General features: G+C 34.2%; 1 protein-coding gene across 2 annotated transcripts in view; it reads left to right on the top strand.

The window, feature by feature from the left end:
* Positions 1-21,874, top strand: part of LOC111051909 (protein crumbs) — a 145,619-nt gene that overhangs the window by 78,293 nt on the left and 45,452 nt on the right. For both annotated transcript variants that reach the window (XM_039432731.1, XM_039432732.1), the window contains 10 exons: positions 82-163; positions 817-930; positions 2,092-2,431; positions 3,742-4,041; positions 5,622-5,784; positions 6,772-6,895; positions 8,430-8,723; positions 15,447-15,616; positions 18,209-18,349; positions 19,580-19,757. In XM_039432731.1, the coding sequence (XP_039288665.1) occupies positions 82-163; positions 817-930; positions 2,092-2,431; positions 3,742-4,041; positions 5,622-5,784; positions 6,772-6,895; positions 8,430-8,723; positions 15,447-15,616; positions 18,209-18,349; positions 19,580-19,757 (1,906 nt within the window). The remainder of the gene's footprint in view (positions 1-81; positions 164-816; positions 931-2,091; positions 2,432-3,741; positions 4,042-5,621; positions 5,785-6,771; positions 6,896-8,429; positions 8,724-15,446; positions 15,617-18,208; positions 18,350-19,579; positions 19,758-21,874) is intronic.

Raw genomic sequence — 21,874 nt, 5'->3', positions numbered from 1 at the left:
TACACACATGGCCAGTCTAAGTAAAATATCATTCCAAGCACTTCTTTGATAGTTAGTTTTGTTTTTTCAATTTGTTGACAGCCTCAGCCTTGTCTACACAATGGTGAATGTATTGATGGACTCAACAACTATACCTGCAATTGTACGGACACTGGATATGAAGGTAGAGTCACTTCTTAACGTTATTGATTAGGTTGAAAGCTTTTAATGGAAAATCAAAAATCAAATCATGAATTAAAGATTTATGAAATCTTCCGTGATATAATTTAAGCTCATTCGATTAAATACAAACTAGAAATACTCAAGAAGAAAACTCAAACCTACGTGACTATTGTGTTCACCTTATTGAATTTTCCATGATAGTTTTTCAAATCTGAACTAGAAAGACTCAATAATGAAAATTCAAGAATCAAATATTAAATCTCTCATTATTAATTTTTTTTTATTCTAATGAAAGATCCGCCTGAAATATTATTTCAAATAATATTGTCTGAACAAAATCATCATTAGATATTGGTCCTGAGAAGCGGTCATTTCTTTTCATTTGAACCTATTGTTGAACTTATGGTCTGAATGTTGTTTGGTGTATTCAATTCCTCATTATTACTGATCATACTACTTTTAATGCCGATAATATACTAGTCTTAGTATAGTATACTTAGTCTTGATAATTATACTTATCAATGTTATTATATAACATCAGTTTCATTTCTATCGTAAATAAATGAATGAATACTTTATTGTGCTTTACAGTACTGTATTCAATTGCTATTATTCCCTCAATAGATGGTTTGTAATTTTTGTTTATTTTTGTAGGAATGCATTGTGAAATTAACATTGACGACTGTAAGGACAATCTGTGTGAGAACGGAGCTGTGTGTGAGGACCAAGTCAAGGACTATCAATGCAAATGTTATCCAGGATATTCAGGTGAATATGAATCCAGTCTTCTAATAATACCTTTCAGCTAGGTATTTTGTGAATCATTTTACAAGTACTTGTTTATGCTTATTTTACAACAACACTCAATGTTCAATCACAGTATGAAGTAAGGAGAATGTTTTGGCTTTTTCTTATCTTGTATAATAGGCACTTTTTCATTTAGACCGTTGGGAAATGGTTGATTAGTTAGGTGGCCTGTTCTCGGAATAGGAATCTCTAGCTCCCAGAAAGTTCGTTGAAATCTCAAGCGTGCTTAAGGCTAATTTTACTAAATAATTTATGAGCTAAAGGTGAACCACATGTAACTGATTTTATCATCATGGTCCTTCTCATCGCTCATGCTCACGCTCAGTCCTCAATGAGTGTGCATCATCACTAAAATATTTTAGCATAATTTATTAGTTTCTAATTAAAGTATATAAAACTGTTAGTTATAATACATGAATGTTTCAACTTCCAAATCACATCAATATTGCAGGATAAAAAAGAGGATTTCAACTGTGGAAGACAGTGCCACAGAAAGAATTTCAGATAGTAAGTTCTACCACTTCTTATAATATTGGACTTGTTTTGTGGCTACAGGCAAATTCAAATCTGAATTAGTTGCATCAAGATGTATATTATATAATGGATGTAATGTGGAAAAACTTCATAGTATGCCTATATGCATAGTCTTGTGGAATACTTACCAAATACCAGACTTATAAAATAATTATTTCTAATTGATTATCTTATTGATTAGGTTAGGTTAGGTTAGTTTGTGTGAATAGTCATTTAAGTGTAAGAAAACGGTTTTTTAAATACTTTTAATTAAGACTTTTTTAAAGACTTTAATCACTAGACTTATAAAATTATCATCTCAATGTTTGTGTGACTAATAATGAAATAATTATTCATTTACTAGTCATTTCAGTGTAAGCTGTAAGGAAACCACTCTTCTCTGTTTGAGATCTACCTTTATAAAATAATAGCCTCCTCTTCTAGAAAATGACAACTTCAAACTTGAATATCGGTAGCCTACGTCATTCTTTATATTAATGTGTGTCACTCTAATGAATGTTTCTTACTACACGAGATGAATAGGCCGCTCGTCTCAGAATGTTATTATGAAGTAGTAATAAATTGAATTAATTTTATTTGTTATTGCAGGTAAAAACTGCGAAGTGGACATCAACGAATGTGAGCCGAACCCTTGCCAATATGGCGGCACCTGCCTGGAGCTATCCAACGCGACGCTCTACCAGGTGAACTCAAGTCTGCCGGCCGCTTTCCAGCAGAACTTCAGCTACGCGGCTGCGAGCGGATACGCGTGCGTGTGCGTGCCTGGGGTGCGTGGTGATAACTGCGAGGAGAACATTAACGAGTGCGAGAGTTCACCCTGCTATCATGGCAAGTGCCACGACTTGATAGACGGTTACAGGTGTGACTGTGAACCGGGCTATGAGGGGCCGCTGTGCAACATCGATATTAACGAATGCGAACAGTACAGGTGAGTCACAGTTCACAGGCATGCTGCTTTCACTTTTTTGTTTGTCTGTTCTGGGAGCCGAGAGACGATGTAAACAAACATGAGTGTGTGAAAGTGGATCTTAGAGACCGATTCACAGTAGCTACTAAACACCTTTGTCATAGAGTGAACTGAATAATCACAATCCGTGACTCAGTTCCCATGACATCACTGTGAACTGGAATTTACAAATCCAGTAATTAACAAAGTATATGAGTCCTCACTTTTATCCGCACACAATTGCAATCTCTTTGTCATTATTGGTTCTTCTTCCGATGAATTGACTCGTTCGAACTCTTGTTCAGGCAAGTTGCTTTCAATTTTTCATCAACGTCTATCTCCCGGTTGCCATTACTTTTATTGGATTTAACCATGATTAAATGACGGTTTAATGTCTCGAGAACCAATGAGAGAAGCGGATGACATCTTTAATCATGGGTTATATTCAATAGAAAAACGTGCAACTGAACATATAGTGAGAGTCGTCAACACCTGATTAACATTGTTTTGCTATTATTGACAGTCAGTAGACAAAGCAGATAGCTGTATAATTTTCTAACTCCGCACCGTTGCCAAATCATTTATGGTCATGTAGAGATGAATAATGAACTACCAGAATATTCAATCTAAATTTGGAAATTATGATAAATTAAGAAAATATTTATTCATTCATTTCATTTCATTTTTTATGTAATTTTCAACTAATCTTCACTTTTCCGTATGCCTTTACTCTTCTGCTTTCTCTTCCCTTCCTCACTCACTTTTTCTCTTCCCAATTTCTCAATAATATCCCATTATCATTTTCTTGTACTGTTAAGCATTGAACACTCGGCCTCTGCGTTCAAGTTCCTTCGAACCTTGCAGGGTCTTCCCGTTTTAATATTGCTATTTATAATCCTATTTGATGGTATTTTTCATTTTTAATTTCATATTATATTTTACTTTTCTCTTTCATAACCATTTTTGTCATTGTAACTATGTTTTTGGGACAAATAAAGGTTTGATTTGATTTGATTTGACAAGCACACAATCAAATCAATCATCATTAACAAGAGTTAACTCTTTTTATCATATCAGATATGATAATATGATCATTATGCTTCAATTATTTGCCAGCTGAAATAAAAGGATGTCAGGGAAAATCTAACTTCTTTAAGCAATCACGCAGACATATGTTAATGTTACAACCAGAGGCGAGCTACCGTACCTTTTTGATCACCTCATTCTACAGAATTTTCAACAATTCTATCACATTTGCAAGCAAATTTTGATGGTTTTGTTGTTTTTGTCAGACCGTGTATGCACGGCGAGTGCTACGACCAGAAGGCGGGCTACCTGTGCGTATGCGATCCCCGGTTCGGCGGCAAGAACTGTTCGGTGGAGCTGACCGGCTGCAAGCAGAGCGCTTGCTTGAACGGAGGCACGTGCAAGCCCTACTTGCTCGACGAAGTGCACCACCTCTTCAACTGCAGCTGTGGGCACGGTTACCATGGCAACACCTGTCAACAGTCCACCACCATGTCGCTCACTGGCCACTCGTCCTATATCATGGCCAACACCACGCGTGATGAGGGATACGAGATACATTTCAGGTCGGTTCACAACTTCTCTCCAAAAATAAACTTGTCTAGCTTTTGTTATAGGAGTGTTTACACACGTTAACTTTTATCTAATACCTGGTCCACATATTGGCCCATAAAGCTGGCCCAGCTTGTTAAGCTTGGCTGCGTTCGTCTTACCATCCACACTGCGCGCCCAATCAAGGCCAGCGGTAGCCTCGCTACACGGAGCGCTGCATTTAAAATGGCAAATAGAGTTTAAGGTTGAAAATTTCATCTAGAAGCAACACAATAAAAATGTAACGCATACATAGAAGCTCATTCTCAAGAATCAATGTAACTCATAGAACAAGATACAATCTACATAGATATGTTACTTATGATTCGAATTTAACGGTTATTCGTAAGCAGCTGGTATACATCGCTCCAAAGATTGTAAACTGCATCCCGAACGAGCTCATCGGTGTACCTATTAAGTTTGTACCAATAAATATTAAAAACTGGATACTTCACAACTATTATTTCCATCTTAATATTTTATGAGTTAAAAATTTTTTCAGCTTTTAAAACTATTCATTATTGTCTGGATTAATTCACAATTAATAGCATTTATTTTAAATATACTTACCATTGTTTGAATAAAAATATTCCATTTTAAATTATTAGCTTAAGATTTAGAAACAGTTACGGTAAGTCTCTACTCCTACTGGCGAACAAGTGTTTCACTTATGCCAGTAGTTCTTCACCTCCAGCCGTATTTTACAGATAGATGATATAGATATTTAGAATAATAATTATTGTTTTTTTTCTGATTGTCACATCTTTGTAAAGTTTTTGTGTTTTGGTGAAATAAATTGAATTGAATTGAATTGAATTGAAAAAACCCAATAACAATATACAGAAAATCAACTGAAAAAACACATCTAAATTACTCAGTACAAGGAAAACCCATCAGAGCAGACGACAAAACAGCAAACAACCTGCATTGGTTGACTAGTGTGGATGGGTGGTTTGCCAGCGCTGGCGTTGGTCTACGATGGGGTGGTCGGCGTTGGTCTACGCTGGGGTGGTCGGCGTTGGTCTACGCTGGGGTGGTCGGCGTTGGTCTACGCTGGGGTGGTCGGCGTTGGTCTACGCTGGGGTGGTCCACGCTGGGGTGGTCTACGCTGGGGTGATCTACTCTGGGGTGGTCGGCGTTGGTCTACGCTGGGGTGGTCTCTGCTTGGAAAAAATCGGAGCGATGGCCAACGAAGGCCAGCGCTGGCAAACCACTCATCCACACATTGACGCTTCAATCTATCTAAATTTGAAATTGTCTGTTTTATTCTGATTTGTAGTTTCAGATTGATGATTTGTTGTAGAAATTGAAATTGATATAACCTACATAATATTTGGACGATTTAAGAGAAATTTAGGAAATAGAAGAAGTTTTTGTGAATAGCATGTTTTTTCTTTTCCGAATATTGTATTGTTTGCTCTATCCATTAAATAAATAAATATTTAGATGCGGTATAAAAAGTGAAACCCGCTGTTTCTTATAGGAGTGTCCACACATAGTCTACTTTCACTTGAGAAGAAAACTTTAATATTGAGATGTGATGCTTTGATTGCAGGTTCAAAACAACACTGCCCAACGGTCTGCTAGCCCTGGGCCGGGGATCCACGTTCTACTTCTTGGAGCTGGTGCAGGGAAAACTGAACCTGCATTCGAGTCTGCTCAACAAGTGGGAAGGAGTCACCATCGGCTCCAAGCTCAATGACAGTAACTGGCAGAAGGTTTGGTCTCATCCTTCTCAATTATTCATTTATTTAATAAATTGTCACATTTTAGTATTACCCATTTGATTGGTGAATTGTCAATCCCAAAATCTAGTCACAGTAAGTCTCTTTCAAAAACATATAAGAATTACTGTTATCTGAAATCTATTACTGTTTTAATTTATGTCACATCTAAGGCTGTGCAAAGGCTAAAAATAAACTTTTTACTCGAGATATTTTTCAAAGTTTTTTGATTTGTATATCATCAAGCTATCAAAATGAAAAAGTTTTCTCAGAAAAACATTTTTTTCTGATCATTACTTTTTGAGATATGAGCGCCTAAAGTTCAAATTTTTGTGGCAGAACATTTCAAATTCGGTAAAATATAAATCCATGAGATTCAGAGTATAGATTCTTCATGGTATTGTTGATCTATTAAAACAAAAATTTTCTAAAAATATAAATTTTTAAGATAGTTATTCAATTCACTAAAAATTACCAAAAAAAAACTTCTAGTTATTTTTGGTAAATTGAATAAATTTTCCTAAAATTGATATTTTCAGAAAATGTTTGTTTTACTAGATCAACAATACCATAAAGAATCCATCCTCTAAATCTCATGGATTTATCTTTATATCGTACCGAATTTGAAATGTTCTGTCCCAAAACATCAAACTTCAGTCGCTCATATCTCAAAAAGTAATGATCAGAAAAAAAATGTTTTCCTGAGAAAACTTTCCCATTTTGATAGCTATATGATATACAAATCGAAAAATTAAAAAAAAAATATCACTAGTAGAAAGTTTATTTTTAGCCTTTGCACAGCCTTAACCATTTTTCTACATTTTATCTTTTCTTGAATGTTCGTGGCATTCAACACAATTGAACAATTTTTCTCATTCAGAAAAGAAAACTATTTGAATTGCTGCATCACTTGACAATTTTTATTACAAAGCCAATACTGTTTGTAATGTTTTATTTGATAACTTCAATGATTGTTTTTAGGTATTTGTGGCGATCAACACATCGCATTTGGTTCTAGCAGCCAATGAAGAACAGACCATCTACCCAATCAACCAAAACGAGGGAACCAACGCATCCCATACTAGCTTCCCTACAACATATATCGGTATTCATCCTTTTTATTCAAATGCAATTTACTTCAAATATATGCAGTACAGGTATCTTCCTCATACCTGATATTTCTTCTTGCTTTACTCATCTGCAAATATCTATTTATTGTACGATAAAAATAATAATTCTAATTGGTAAGAACTACCCCAATACAATCTTGATAAATGACCTCATACATTCTAACGAAAAAAGACAATTTTATACTATCATTAATGCTAATAATATTACACTGCTGGACATGTGAATTGAAAACAATAGAGACTTTAACTACTCATTAGTTATTCTAAATTTCCAAGTTTTTCTCCCGTAATTCAAGTTTTAAATATTCTTCCAGTTTTAATTAGCAAATAGATCAAAATCTTTGTATTTATTTATTCACAATGGAGACAACGGGTTTCCCCAAATATGTCTCCTTTACAATAAAAATCTTACAAATTCAAATGAAAAAAAATGATAAAAAATAATACAAATTAAAGATATAATACTTATGCAAAAAGAAATAACACAGATAACAAAAATAGTACCCAACTCAAGAAATACAACGATTTCAAATACTCATGGAAAAAAGTAAAAATAAAAAATATGAAGAATTCAAAAATGTCAAAACTTATTTTGCTAAAATAGAAATTGAAGAATATATTAACAAATAATAAACAAAAATTCAAAGAATACACTATCAATAGAATAAATGACTTTCTATATCTGAACGACGTCCCAAACCATATGCTTATTCACACTAATACACCTGAAACTTAGTTGATCAGCTTAATGTTTACACAAAATTATGATATAACGCCTTCCGAAATTTATATGTACGATATATTTCTATCTCAAATTATAAAAATAACTAGTACCCTGTAATATTTTAAAATTAGACTAGTTTCGACATTTATGTCATTCTAAATGTCGAAACTAGTCACGTTTAATATTAAAATATTACAGGGGTACAAGTTATTTTCTATAATTGAACGTTCAAGTAGCCCCATTAAATTAATTTATTATTCATATCTTGCTTTGACGCTTCTCTATGTTTTCATAGCTCCACATTTCCCTTTGTCTCTTTATTTTCAGTCTAAGATCTTCTATTTCTAGTCCTAAATATTATTTTCCAATTGCGAGGCCTTTTCCTCTTTATCTACTGTCAAATATTTTCTTCGCAGATTTTCAATCTATCTCTGCTTCTAAACATTTATTTTTCAATTACCTGTTCTCAATCTCCTTCACCACTTCTATTTCTAGTGAAGATCCTTCTTTATTTCTCTTTCTCCACTTCCAAATGTTTTTTCAGTCAATTTGGTGGCGATATAATTTTTCAACGTGCCAATAACCTCACTCCTCATTCATTCTCATTCCTCATTTTATTCCCAATATATGTTTTGCTGAAAATTTTCCTACTCCCGAATCAGACGTCCTGATATTGATCCAGACATGTGTGGTATTGTGGAGGGATTGCTTGTAATATATTCTTGAATGTATGATCGATGTCAACTGAAGTGTATATTTGCGAAATGAATATTGATTTTTGTTAGGCGGGACCATTTCGACCCTCCGCCGCCTGCCGATGCCGAACGGCCTGATCCCCTACTTCGTCGGCTGCATCCAGGACATCTTTGTGAACGGCCTTTACGTGCTGCCGTCCGCAGGTGGTGACGACTCAGTCGCACCGACACCCAACGTGCAGCTGCAGAACGTGGAGGCCGGCTGTCCGCGGCACGAGCAGTGTGACCCCAATCCGTGTCACAGTGGCGGTCACTGCACCGATCTGTGGCGCAACTTCAGCTGCACCTGTGAGCGGCCCTATTTGGGTCACACCTGCCAGTACAGTCAGTATTGCAACCCCAAAACCCAAATTTGTTTGTATCAAATAAGTGAATAAATGAATTTGGGGCGCACTCATCTGAGTGCAGTATATTGAAAATTGTTGTTTTCGCACATTATGACTCAAATTTGAGTCATAGTACAGTGTTTCTTAGGGCCTATTCTATATAAACTAGAATTATTGTAGTGAATATTGGAGCTTTAATTATGTAGCCACAACACTGGGAAAAATGCAAACCTACCCTTGAGATCAATTAATCTTACAATCGACTTAACATAGAAGCTCTACGAGAGTTTCAGGATCGCGGTTCTTTAACCTGCTCCCACTTCATCTCAAATTTATAGAGGATGAATTTTATTTATCATCAATGTCTAGTGAACGTTCTAGTTTTCTCTGTTTAATGGACATTGATAATATGTTAGTTAGATAATTTCAGTATAACTCCATTTTATAACTATTTTACTGTATACAATCGAACCTCTCTATAACGAACCTCCTTATAACGAAATCCTCTACACAACGAATTTATACCTGGTCCCATGACATTTTTGAGTTTTGGCTGCTTATTTACCTCTATTTAACGAATTTCGGACCTCTCAACAACAAAGTTTTCTCTTGACTTCAACATACAAAGTGTAGTATGTATAGGAAGCAGACGGTCATTTTAAAGGAATTTTTAGTTTCAGCAGAAAGGTCAATAGACTAATAATAATGGCAATTCAGGTAGGAAGAAGATAGGGTGGTAGACAGTCAATAGAGAGTGAAACTCATGTCGGAAATTGAATGCAAGTTACTGGAAATTGAATTCCAAGAACTTGTCATTATTGTAGACCAGGCAGGTGAACGACTGGACTTTCCCATTCTTGCTTTTGTCACACATTTCAATTCTTTGAACTGACTATGATGATCATGATGGCTGTGACGAACCTGAGGAGAAGAATCCGTCAGAACAAGAAGTTCAACCGAAAATAACTCACTTTTTCAAATATAAAACATAAAAAAATAGGAAAATTGAGTTATTATAGTATTTATGGTGACGTTATTGACAAAATAACCGTATTTTGCGTTCCATCTAATAGCAGTGTAAAAAGTTGAAAAATATTGCTACAGAGTATGTAGGTACTTTGATTAAACTCTACTAATAGTACAAAATCAAGCTTTCTGGAAATAAATTTGTGAGTTTACTTACTCATTACATTCTATAAATATTCAAAAAAAACATGTTTTTTAAACAGCATGAATTTTCAAATTTCCATATTAATATTGGCCTAATAGGTACCCTACCTACGTTCGCGATATGTTTTATGTACCATATTCATTTATTTACCGCCGTGATACGATATTATAAGATCCATAGGATCGTGGCACTTTTTTCTGACAGAACAACCTCTCAATAACGAATACCTCTCTGCAGCGAATTTTTTCTCGGGATAATCGACTTCGTTATACAGAGGTTCAACTGTATCTATATTTTATGGTAGGTTTCCACATAATTACACTGTGGCACAAATTTATAATAATAATAATAAATTATTTATTTTTCCTTCATACAATGCAATGTCTATACTTACATAAATACAATTGACAATTAACAAAATAAGTTAAAAGTAAAATAGTATTATTATTAAATATGGAAAGTCCCTGAAAAGGTTAAAAACCTGAGCGCAGGGGCCGAGTTTGTTACTTTTGTAACGAGTTTTTTTTGTTACTAAAAACAAAATTATTTCTAAAAATTAATTGGTGGATTCCTATTAATATCTAAATTTGAAGAAATTTACAAAGAAGGAAAGTAAAAAAAACAAAAAGTAAGAAATTTCTAGATAATAAAATCAAAAAGCAGACATTCTTGAATGATTGTGAACTCATCCTAGTTACAATATTACAAGAAATCACTTATCCTAGGATGTGAAGAAGCAATCCATGAATCTATCTCTCTCAGAAGTCTTTCATTCAAATTATCTGTTATAAAAAGAGCAGGTATCACATCTATAAGCTTATGCACAATATAATCAAACTGTCTTCTAGAAATGGATAGAACTGCATTGGGTGGTACAAAGGTAATGGTTGATGGACGGAGATTGTAAGGCGATATACGGAGGTTGAAAAGTTCTCTATGTTTATTAATGTAAATAATTAAATTCTTTATATACAGTTGCTCAACCGTCAATACATTCAATTCATTAAAAATACTGTCACTTGGAAATCGTTTAGGTTTGTCCAAAAGGGCCTTTAATAATAATGCTTTTTGGATGGTGAATATCTTATTGAAGTGATTCGAATAAGATGCATCCCAAATTTTTATACCATACTGGAGATGAGATTGGATGTAGGCAAAATAAACCAATTTTGAAACGGCTATGTTACCCAACCTGCTGATATTATAGAATTTGTTGAACCAGCTTGAGTTTATTACAGAGCTTATCTATGTGAATATCCCATCGCAAATGCTGATCAACTATAACGCCAAGATATTTAAAATAATTTTCTCTATTCGATTTTGAGCAGCCACAGCTATCATTCGAGATTGAAAGAGTACAGTTTAAATAATGAATATGAATCTGGTCTAGATCAAGTGGTTGGCCAACCATATTAGGAGAGAAGGTCATGAAGATGCTTTTATTCGAATTAAGTGTGAGAATGTGCTCATCTAACCAGGTCTTAACAGTCTTCAATCCCGACTCTGCAGTTTTTTAACCTCCTCCCAAGACGGTCCGGTAAATATTAGAGCGGTATAATCCGCAAAAGCGAGTGTCACACAATTTTTCAATTCAAGTTTGATTGAATCATTAATATATAGAAGAAAGAGAATCGGAGATAAGACAGTTCCTTGAGGAATACCGTAATCATTTAACTGTCTAAAACTAGTTTTATTTCCTATAGTAAGGATTTGGTATTCATTTGTTAAATAAATGCCAAATAATTTGAGAGGTATACCGCGTATGCCAATATTTTCTATCTTTTTTAGTAATTTGGAATGTGGGATTGTATCAAAAGCTTTGGCTAGGTCCAGGAAGGTAGCTATTGTTTTTTTATTTTCAGTGAAGCTATCTGAAATCAATTGTTTGGGTTGAGAGGGTTATAGAATCAATTGTACTTTTTTTCGCCTGAAATCCATATTGGTTTCTATGAATGACATTATGTTTAAGTAGGTAACAAACTAGCTGGGACTTGATCAATTTTTCAATTAGTTTAGCGATACCACTCAGCAGACTGATTGGACGGTAGTTTGTTGGGTCTTTATGATCACCAGACTTATGTAGCGGTATAATATTTGCCAACTTCAAACCATCAGGAAAGTAGCCTTCCAAAAAACAACGGTTAATTATTTCTGATAAGGGTTTTACAATATGAGGCCGGACAATCAGCTCTTTCAAACATTTATTGTTTATGCTGTCAATTCCTGGAGCAGAGTAAAGTTATCATTTAGAGAGCTTAACAAGTAGATATTTCAATTTCAGTGGTAGGTGTTTGGAAAAAAGAGACATGATCTCTTATAGATAATCCCTAAACATATTTCCTGCAGATGAGATGGGACTTTCGCTTTTCAATTTTTCAGCATAGCTCTTACCTACTTCGGCAAAGTGGAGATTTAAAATATCAGCATCAATTTTGGGAGGAGTTGATATTCGTTTTCTTCCCAACATCTCATTTAACGTGTCTCAGACTTTCTTTATATTATTTATTTTGGCTAATTTACTCACATTACTTTCTTGGCTATTATTTATAATCACATTTACTCTGTTTCAATAATTTATTCAGCATATTCCTGTAAGCGATAAATTCATTTTTTAAAATAGCATTTAAAGGTTGCTTTGAGAGCCTTTTAAATAATTTATCACGTTCAGTAATTGACAAAACAAGACCCCTGCTGATCCAGGGTTTTAATGATTGAAACTTATGCGGAATATGTACTTTAACAGTTGCTTGTTCAATGTAACGTGTTATCTTGTCGGTGAAAAAAAGAATTTGATTGTTTACATGCAAGTTTGGGTTACTCACATCTTCCCAATTCTCCTCCCCAATAGATAACAGTAATTTATTATAGTCAATTTTATTATAAGAATAGATAGATTTAGCGGCTTTAAGATAATCAATTGAAAGATCAACATGAATACTAATACAAAAATGGTCAGTAATGCTAGTTTTGATAATTGAGCTAATTACATTATCAGGATTGAAAGTAGAGTTAAAAAAATATGATCGTGAGAATAAGACTGATATTGTCAATACCACTTTAATACATTCGAAAATTAATTCATATTACAGAACCAGGTTTCATGGTAATACCTACCACCATGAAACCTGATTTTGTAATATGAATTAATTATCATTTTATATTAATATTTTAATTATTATTGAAGTCACCTGCAAAGATTATATTAGCTGTATTTCTGAGAGATTGCAAACATTTATCTGAGCTGTTCAGAAACGTATCTACATTCGATGCAGGTGATCTATAAACAGCGATAATTGTTATCTTATCTTTTACTCCTGGCATTTGTAAATCCAAGTAGACAGAGCTTGCTTCAGTAATCTCACAAGTCAACTCCTCTACCATTAAGTTACTTTTGAAAGATATACATTTTCATATTTCATTTTTGAAAAAATATATATGTGACTCAGTCACATTTGTTAATTATACCTAACTTATTTATTACTGAATATCCGTTCAAGCTGAAATTGAAATTATCATCAACATCTTAAGATAAACCCATGTTTCAGTCAGAATAATTATATGGAAATCAACTGAGAAATTACTAATTATATAGGAAAAATCGTCAAAGCTTTTATTCAAGCTTCTAATATTCAAGTGAATGATATTAAGAAAGGAATTACATAATCTATAACCAAACATATCTGTCTTACACTGGAAAATATTCTCTATTTCGATCGTATTGTATCATTCAAGGGAAATCTTCTCATCAAAATCGGTTTCTAGAACCATAAAAAATAAAAGATCTTAAAACGAAGAGACTAAAAAAGTTATAGAAAATTAAATAAGAAAATAAATTAAGATTAAAAATAAGAGATTATTGGAACAGACTCCTTGGTTCCTCAAGACGCCACAAAATTATAAATTATTATATAAAAATATATTGAAACAATATAATATTATAAATCAATTAACCTTATTAATAAATTAGTCGTATGAACCAAACTACTAAATTTAAATTATAAACTGGGAATAGAGTTCAAAGAAAAATAATAAGCGACTCCATTTGCTTCTTTGCTATTATTTTATTTCTAAGTTCATTTTCGGTTATCCTGCTATTTAGTTATTGAAACGAATACCAAAAGTTATTAAATTTTCATGAATTTCCAAAGAGATATTGTAAAATAAAAAAATAAAAATTTCGAAAGATCCTCCTCATCTGAAATTCCTTTTGCTGGTGAACCCTCCCTCTGCTTAACCATAATCTTTCCCTCCTTTACCCATACATGGGCTAACTCTCCACTTCTGGCCATGTTTTTAGCTTTCTCAAGAAGTATCTTATTGTGCGCGGTTAAATGATCGTTGATGTAAATATTCTGAGGTGAAAGATTAGGATGAATATCGGTAGAACACACGTTTTTATTTTTCTTTGCAGCGTCTCTCCATTGTAGTTTTGTTGTCTGCGAAACGAAACAAACGATGATTGGTTTAGTTTTTTCTTAGCTGAAGGGACCCTAAGGACGATGGAGATATCCTCTCTTTTGAATGGAACTCCTACCGCCAGGGCTGTAGATTGTAGCACAGAATAAACGTCTTCATTTCTGGTTTCCGGGACTCCCACAATTTCTAAATTATCGGAATAAGAATGCTGTTTTAGATCATTAATAACTCGTTGCAGTTTTGAATTTTCAATAGCCAGTTTATCATAATTAGTTTTCAAATCAGTATTTTCATCACAGACTTTCTGAAGCGTGTTTTTCAATTCAACAGTAATACTATTTAAGTTGGAAATAGTATTATTCAGTTCCTCAAATTTACAATTGATAAATTCAGTGGAAAACTCTTTTAAAGAGTCTAAATTGTCTCGTTGATCACACTCAGAGTTTTTTTACTTTGAGACTCCCACTTACATAAGTCACACCTCCATGTTGCCTTACGTGCTCCAAGTTTTTTGAAGTTATCAATGGTGCGTAGTTTTAAACAAGTTGAATGGTAGACGTTCTTACACTCCGAGCACTCAATGATTTCTTTGATCTTGGTGAAATGGATTTTGCATTTGAAACTCTCACTATCCATGGTTAATTAAAATAGATTTACAAACTCTTTTTAGAAATGAAGTAAATAAACGTTTAGGTTAGAACAACTCGACGCTTTGAGAAACCGGAGTCTGCACGATTGCTTGAGCGATAGTAAGAGCATCCGACCGGTTCAAGAGATAACTCAACACAGACTTTGGGTAAACTGATATAAATATAACTTCAAATATATGTCTGAAATATTATACTTGAATAAAATATCCATATTATTGATTTAATAATATTTAAATTCATTGTTTAATTTGAAAAATGTGTATTTACATCTGAAATCTTTCACCGTCTGATTTTCTGAACATCACTTTATAACCTGGGCATTTTCCTCGTTAGAAAACAAATCGCGACATATTTTTACATGAACTATTAGGATGACTGCTATAACTATTATAGTACCTATTCAAATGCATATTCTTAACAATAAATAAGTATACATTTGTATTTTGAATTAGTATTGAGTGTGTTGTGTTGCGTTACGTTGCAGACCTGACAGCAGCGACATTTGGCCGGGAGAACACGACAAACAGCTTGGTGGTGGTGGAGGTGTGGCCTGCAGTGCGCGCCACTGTGCAGAGCATCCTCGACATATCCATGTTTGTGCGCACGCGCCAGGCGCATGGCGCCATCTTCTATCTCGGGTCTCGGCCCAACACGGTGCGTAACCAATTCAATTGCTACTAAGATTAGACATTAATTGATATCCAGGCCACAAGAGATTTATTGACCGAGTGACCCAACATAGCGTGTAGAAATTTGAATGAATGAAATACTGATCCATCTCATCAATAATATGAGGAATAGTCGTATTCTTTATTGCGGACGATGCCCACATGAGCTTTTTGCTTGTGCGTGGGTAATGGGAAGTGCGAGAGTGATTTGATGAGATGTTCAAACGGCCATGCCTATTAGATGGGATTCTCCGGGATTCGAACCCGCGACCAGGTAGTACTAGCAGACTGAAGGGTGCAACCCCTTAGTCGACTCGGCCATCCTCGCCGGATACGACGAACAGCAGGGGTGCCCACAAGGGGGGGGGGCAATTTGCGTCATCAACATTTTTTGGGGGGGCATGATTTTTTAAATATTTTATGTCAACATTTCGAATCATGGCTAAAAAATCAAGGTATTAAATAGAGATATCCTAATGTAGTTAATTTTAATACTTTTTCCCACCTTTACAATGTTATATTTTGCAAAGTGTAACTCAATATAAAGCATAAAAAATACAATTGATAATATGTTGTATGCAGGAATTTTAGTAATTTTAAGCCTATGAGTTTGAAGGTAAATCTTTGACAAAAATAAATTATAACTTCATCATCCACTATTATTCTGATTTCCTTTGCTTAATTTTAATTAGTATAAGGCAGCTCTACATAAAAAGTCTTGCAGTTTATATATCAAAAAACAGAAATATTTTCACAAACATTGAACATAACTATCCGACTAGAAATAGATTACATATAGGTATCCAGATTCCCAGACTCATCCATCACCTAGATTCATCCAATTCTTTTTACCTGGCTCATTGCCTTTACCGTAACCTTCCCTGGGATATGTTGCACTCCGAGGGGGCCAGCATTGCTGTCTTTAAGTGCGGGTTGGGGAGGTGGCTGCTCAGCATTGGACATGATGCCAGCGAACAATTAATTAGGTCTCCATATATTCAGTGTCAATCTCTGTTTTTCCTTTACTTTAATCTGAAATTTTCAAATCTCCCCTCTTACTTTCTTCTGTACTGTTGGATAACATATATGATAGGTTCTAATAGAATATTTTTTTTATCTGCACACAACATAATTCATTAACAAATAAGTTTTTACATAACTTTATGTATTTAAATCTATAGTGTGATTATAGCTGATTATTGTTTAATTAATTATAATTCATAAACAGACATTTTTATTAAGTGTTGAGTGCTACGAAAATTGAATTATACTGTATTGCACACAACCCTCCTCACACACAGACTCGTTCTAGGTGAGGAGTATTATTCTTTCAAATTATTGTAAAGTTAGTATTTCAAATGTTTGTAGCATTTTGCTTTTTGTGAATAAGAACGTTTTTCATTCATTCATTCTTTACACTTGGATTGGGGAGGGGGGGGGTCATACGCCATTGCCCTTGGGGGGGCTGGGCACCCCTGACGAACAGAAATTATACATTAGTAGTAATAGTATACATCATAATATAGTATATAGTCATAGTATAAATTAATAGTCATATTACTGTCAAAAATCAGTAATTGATATCACAGCTAAACATTTCGACCATGACAGCCACTCCTTCTATGTTGGGCTGAAGAATTTTCAGCCTGTAGCCCTTGGAGTGGCTGTCATTGTTATGCCTTGTTTGTATATTTTCGCTGTGAGTTCGTTGAAAGTACAGCACCAGTTAGAAGGATTACTAAGGTTTTCCCTATGTACGCCTGATTGTTTGCGAAAAGGGCGATGCGCGCAAGAGCATAAGAGCAGTCAGTTATGTGTGAGTGAGGCCAAACACAAACTATGAGCCACATCACTGCTGAATGCCTAATCCATTCCTTTGAGGGAGATCTCAGAGAGCTGCATGAAGCCACAAACAAAGCTGTAAACTGGTTAAAGCAGCTGAGAATTGTGAGTGGCTCTGAAAGAAGAACTGAATATTTTTATAACTAATATTCAGGCTAGGCCTGAAACTGTTATTCCATGTTTTGAAGACGAGGGTCTTGGCCAAGACCTGAAAAAAATCAAGGCTGATACTGTCAATAGGCTAGTGGCTAGCATTCGTTTTTCCAATGTAATTACGACATTTTCTATCGTATTCTCAAATTATTTATTCATTTTATTTATAAAATATGACAATTTCCACTGAGTCCAACAAGACCCAAAGTGGTACAAAACAAAATAGCACTGTACATGAATAAACTATAAACTATAAAAATTATTCGTCAAATTTCTTTTAAGTTATGATTCATTTTATTCTATTTCATATTAAATTATGCCTCCACTTTGTAAATCCTGTGGTATACACACAACACTGTGATGTTCAACATAAATTATCTTTAATAAAGATGAAACCTTTATAACCTTTACCAAACTTTTATAACCATTCTTCCTATCCAAACTTGTGGGAAATAGTAGACTAGTAAATGGGAATAGTATATAATAGACTGAATAATGAAAATTTAACTTTCTATCAAAAAAATTTGTTGTTAGTAAAGAGTTATTTGAATGTAATTATAACCTGTTTCGATATTAATTACAGGTAGCACCTCTAAACGAGACCCTGATCACAGCACGGCTGCAAAACGGGGAGCTGCAGGTTAGCATTCAGTTCAGTGGCATCATAGAGGCCTACACTGTGGGCGGGGTGCGGCTAGATAACGGCAACAGTCATCTCATCCAGGTAAGTCAAATGAACTTGAAATTTATTCATTGCAAAAGAATACAATTTACAGTTGGACAGTTATTTGAATCTTTTAATCTACCTAATGTCATTTTATTCTGATGAATTGATGTAAATTTGATAAAAACTTATCAGAACTATTCAACTTTAGTTTATTGAATAATATTTAATTCTAATAAATTATGAATTGTGGAAATTTAATGATAAATTTACCAATAAAAAAATAATAACTATTTTTTGTGCTGAGACACTCAGAATTGATGACTGATGACAATCAGACTCAAGTTTTTATTCTGAATTTGACGTTTAGTTAATGTCGCACCACTCAATTCAATTAAAACCAACATTGAACTAAATTGAAAATATTACTCAAGTCAACACAACACCATCAATAAAACATGAGTGATGTACAGTATTAAGTCAACACAACACCATCAATAAAACATGAGTGATGTACAGTATTAAGTCAACACAACACCATCAATAAAACATGAGTGATGTACAGTATTTTGACTCTCTACCTGATATCCTACATTCATCTCGATATTGCTTTCACTATGGTTTCACATTCATGAATGTTGGCAACAAAATAATTCACTGGAATGAATTATGAATTTTCACTATTCATAATTTATTAGAATAGGATATAACACTTTATAGACTATCAAGTTTGAATGTGCTTATTACAATATATAGAGACATATTTCATTGTGCGTTTTCATTAATACCCGTTTCACGGTTTATTTATACATGAGCATACTAAAGCTACGTTTACACCAAAGTTATTAATAAAATGTTTATTTTCCCGTCCTAATAGATTCTATTAGATTGATCATAACTTAGCATACACATGATGTGCATATGTTTTTGTCAAGTTTCGTCCAATCTAATAGAATCTATAAGGACGGAAAATGAACATTCTGTTGATAACTTTGGTGTAAACACAGCTATAAGCGACTAGCTTAGTTGAAAAACTATCTTTAGGAATTGTCGTCATCCAATACTATTAAAGAGGAGGATTTCATGGAAAGTATCATTTTGTGTTTTAAATAAAAAATACTATTTATTTAAAAATTTCAATTTATTTTAGAAACAAGAATGCAATATTTCAATAGAAGACAAATTGAAAATTATATATGGAATCTATTGTTTGAAATGGATAAATTCTAATAGGTGTTTAACATGTTATTTTGCATTTACCTTCAATATCACCTGTTTTATTCTCGTCAGGTTGTGAGAAACGTGACCCTGGTACAGGTGAAGATAAACAGCACGGAATACTTCAGGAAAACAATCAGTGCCACTGGCAAACTTGATCTGCAGGTGTTGTATTTGGGGGGAATGCCCGCTCCACCACAACCCAAGCCACACAAGAGGCAGATCGCTGCTGAATCAACCATATTGAATGGTATGACAAAGAAATTCAATATATAAAATATTTGCATGGTCATTAGATTAGATATGAAATCTCAATTAAAAAGTACTTCTTGCAGTTTAAGAGCCCATTCTATAGTTTATAATAGAAAGAAAGTGGAAAGAATAAAAATAATAAAATAGATCATTAAATATTTTGTTGGCCAGTTTTATAAGACCAAAGATTTCCCATAGAACTTCTGCTAGACAGAGCAAGAATATAGATTGACTGCGAATGTGTGAACATTCCCATAAGAAACGATGCTATTCTTTTTTTCTGCCCTTCAGAGTGTTGTGCAGCTCATCACCAACACTAGTATTGAGTATGCTCAATCGCATTTAACTAGATTTCGATTCTAGTTTGAATCATCAGCTGAACCAATTTTAATGGCCCGTTGCATAAAAGCCTGATAAATTTCAATCATGATTAAATGCCATGAGAACCAATAAAAGAGTCAGCTGTTTCCAAAATAATACTTCTCTGATTGGTTCTCAATGTATTTAATTAACATTTTAATTTAACACACTTTTGTGCAACTGAGCCGAAATCATTATAATAAAATGCAAGCCTAGCTTGATTCTCTATTCGATCGTGGATTAAATTAAAGTTGAGTTAAACTGCTATTGAGTTTAAGCATACAGAAAATAATATAACAATATTGGGGACCGAGCTTTGCTCTGGACAAAAGCATAAAAAAATTATTACGAAAGAAGAAATTATAATAACATTCATAGTTCATACAGAAATGTTCCATCTAATCACAGTAAATTGAGATTCATTCCCAGAGGAATGCAAAAATTTCCCTTACAAAGGCCCGGTTGCACAAAAGCCAGCTAAATTTTAATCCTGATTAATTTCACGTGAACCAAATCAGAGAAGACCATTTCAAAAAGATGGATCTACTGGAATTAATGAGGATTGAAAATAACCCAGCTTTTTTGCAACCGGCACTAAGTACCTGCTTGAATGATTACAAAAGTTCAACAGCTGAGTCATAATTTTGACACAGTCCACCACACATGAACTCGCTCACTCACTTCCATCATCAACAGACGACGAAATAATTATTGTCAGCTGTTTTTCCAAGGATGAATAATAATTATCTTTTTAATGTCCTTCAGCGAGTTTCCCAGGAATGAGACTTGGTTCAATCGAATTTTTATATTATAAACCTACTATGTTCTGAATTTCGTGAGAATCGTTAGAGCCGTTTTCGAGATCCGGGAAATACATTTAAACATCTAAACATATAAACAGAAATTGCTCGTTCAATAGTATAGGATAAGAAGATTATCCTATGTCATGGTATAGGTTGTTTATGTTACAAATTCGAAGCCGATTTTTTGTTAACTCGAGCCGATTACTGTCGACTACTTTATTATTACTGTTTTGGCCGGGCGTAGATGTAAGAATGGCACAGTATGAGAAACATAGCTTCAATAAAAAGAACTACCAGAACTATCGGCTTCAGTTAACAGTGAAATTTCGATTATAAACGCCCTATATCATGGGATATCTTCTTATGCTATATTTTGTCTATGGTATAAGTGTGCTACAAGGCTAATTGGATTCTAATGTTCTGTCAATGGCAGTTCGGATGTCTCCGTCACTGTGCTTTTTTCAATAAGGGTGTTATCACATTGGAAACAATTGGCATACCTGACTGCAGAGTTATCACATTGGAAACAATTGGCATACCTGACTGCAGAGTTATCACATTGGAAGCAATTGGCATACCTGACTGCAGAGTTATCACATTGGAAGCAATTGGCATACCTGACTGCAGAGTTATCACATTGGAAGCAATTGGCATACCTGACTGCAGAGTTATCACATTGGAAGCAATTGGCATACCTGACTGCAGAGTTATCACATTGGAAGCAATTGCATACCTGACTGCAGAGTTATCACATTGGAAGCAATTGGCATACCTGACTGCAGAGTTATCACATTGGAAGCAATTGCATACCTGACTGCAGAGTTATCACATTGGAAGCAATTGGCATACCTGACTGCAGAGTTATCACATTGGAAGCAATTGGCTACCTGACTGCAGAGTTATCACATTGGAAGCAATTGGATACCTGACTGCAGAGTTATCACATTGGAAG

The sequence above is a fragment of the Nilaparvata lugens genome, chromosome 7 (assembly GCF_014356525.2).
Source record: "Nilaparvata lugens isolate BPH chromosome 7, ASM1435652v1, whole genome shotgun sequence".
Lineage (NCBI taxonomy): Eukaryota > Metazoa > Arthropoda > Insecta > Hemiptera > Delphacidae > Nilaparvata > Nilaparvata lugens.
This window is presented reverse-complemented; position numbering and strand designations above follow the sequence as displayed.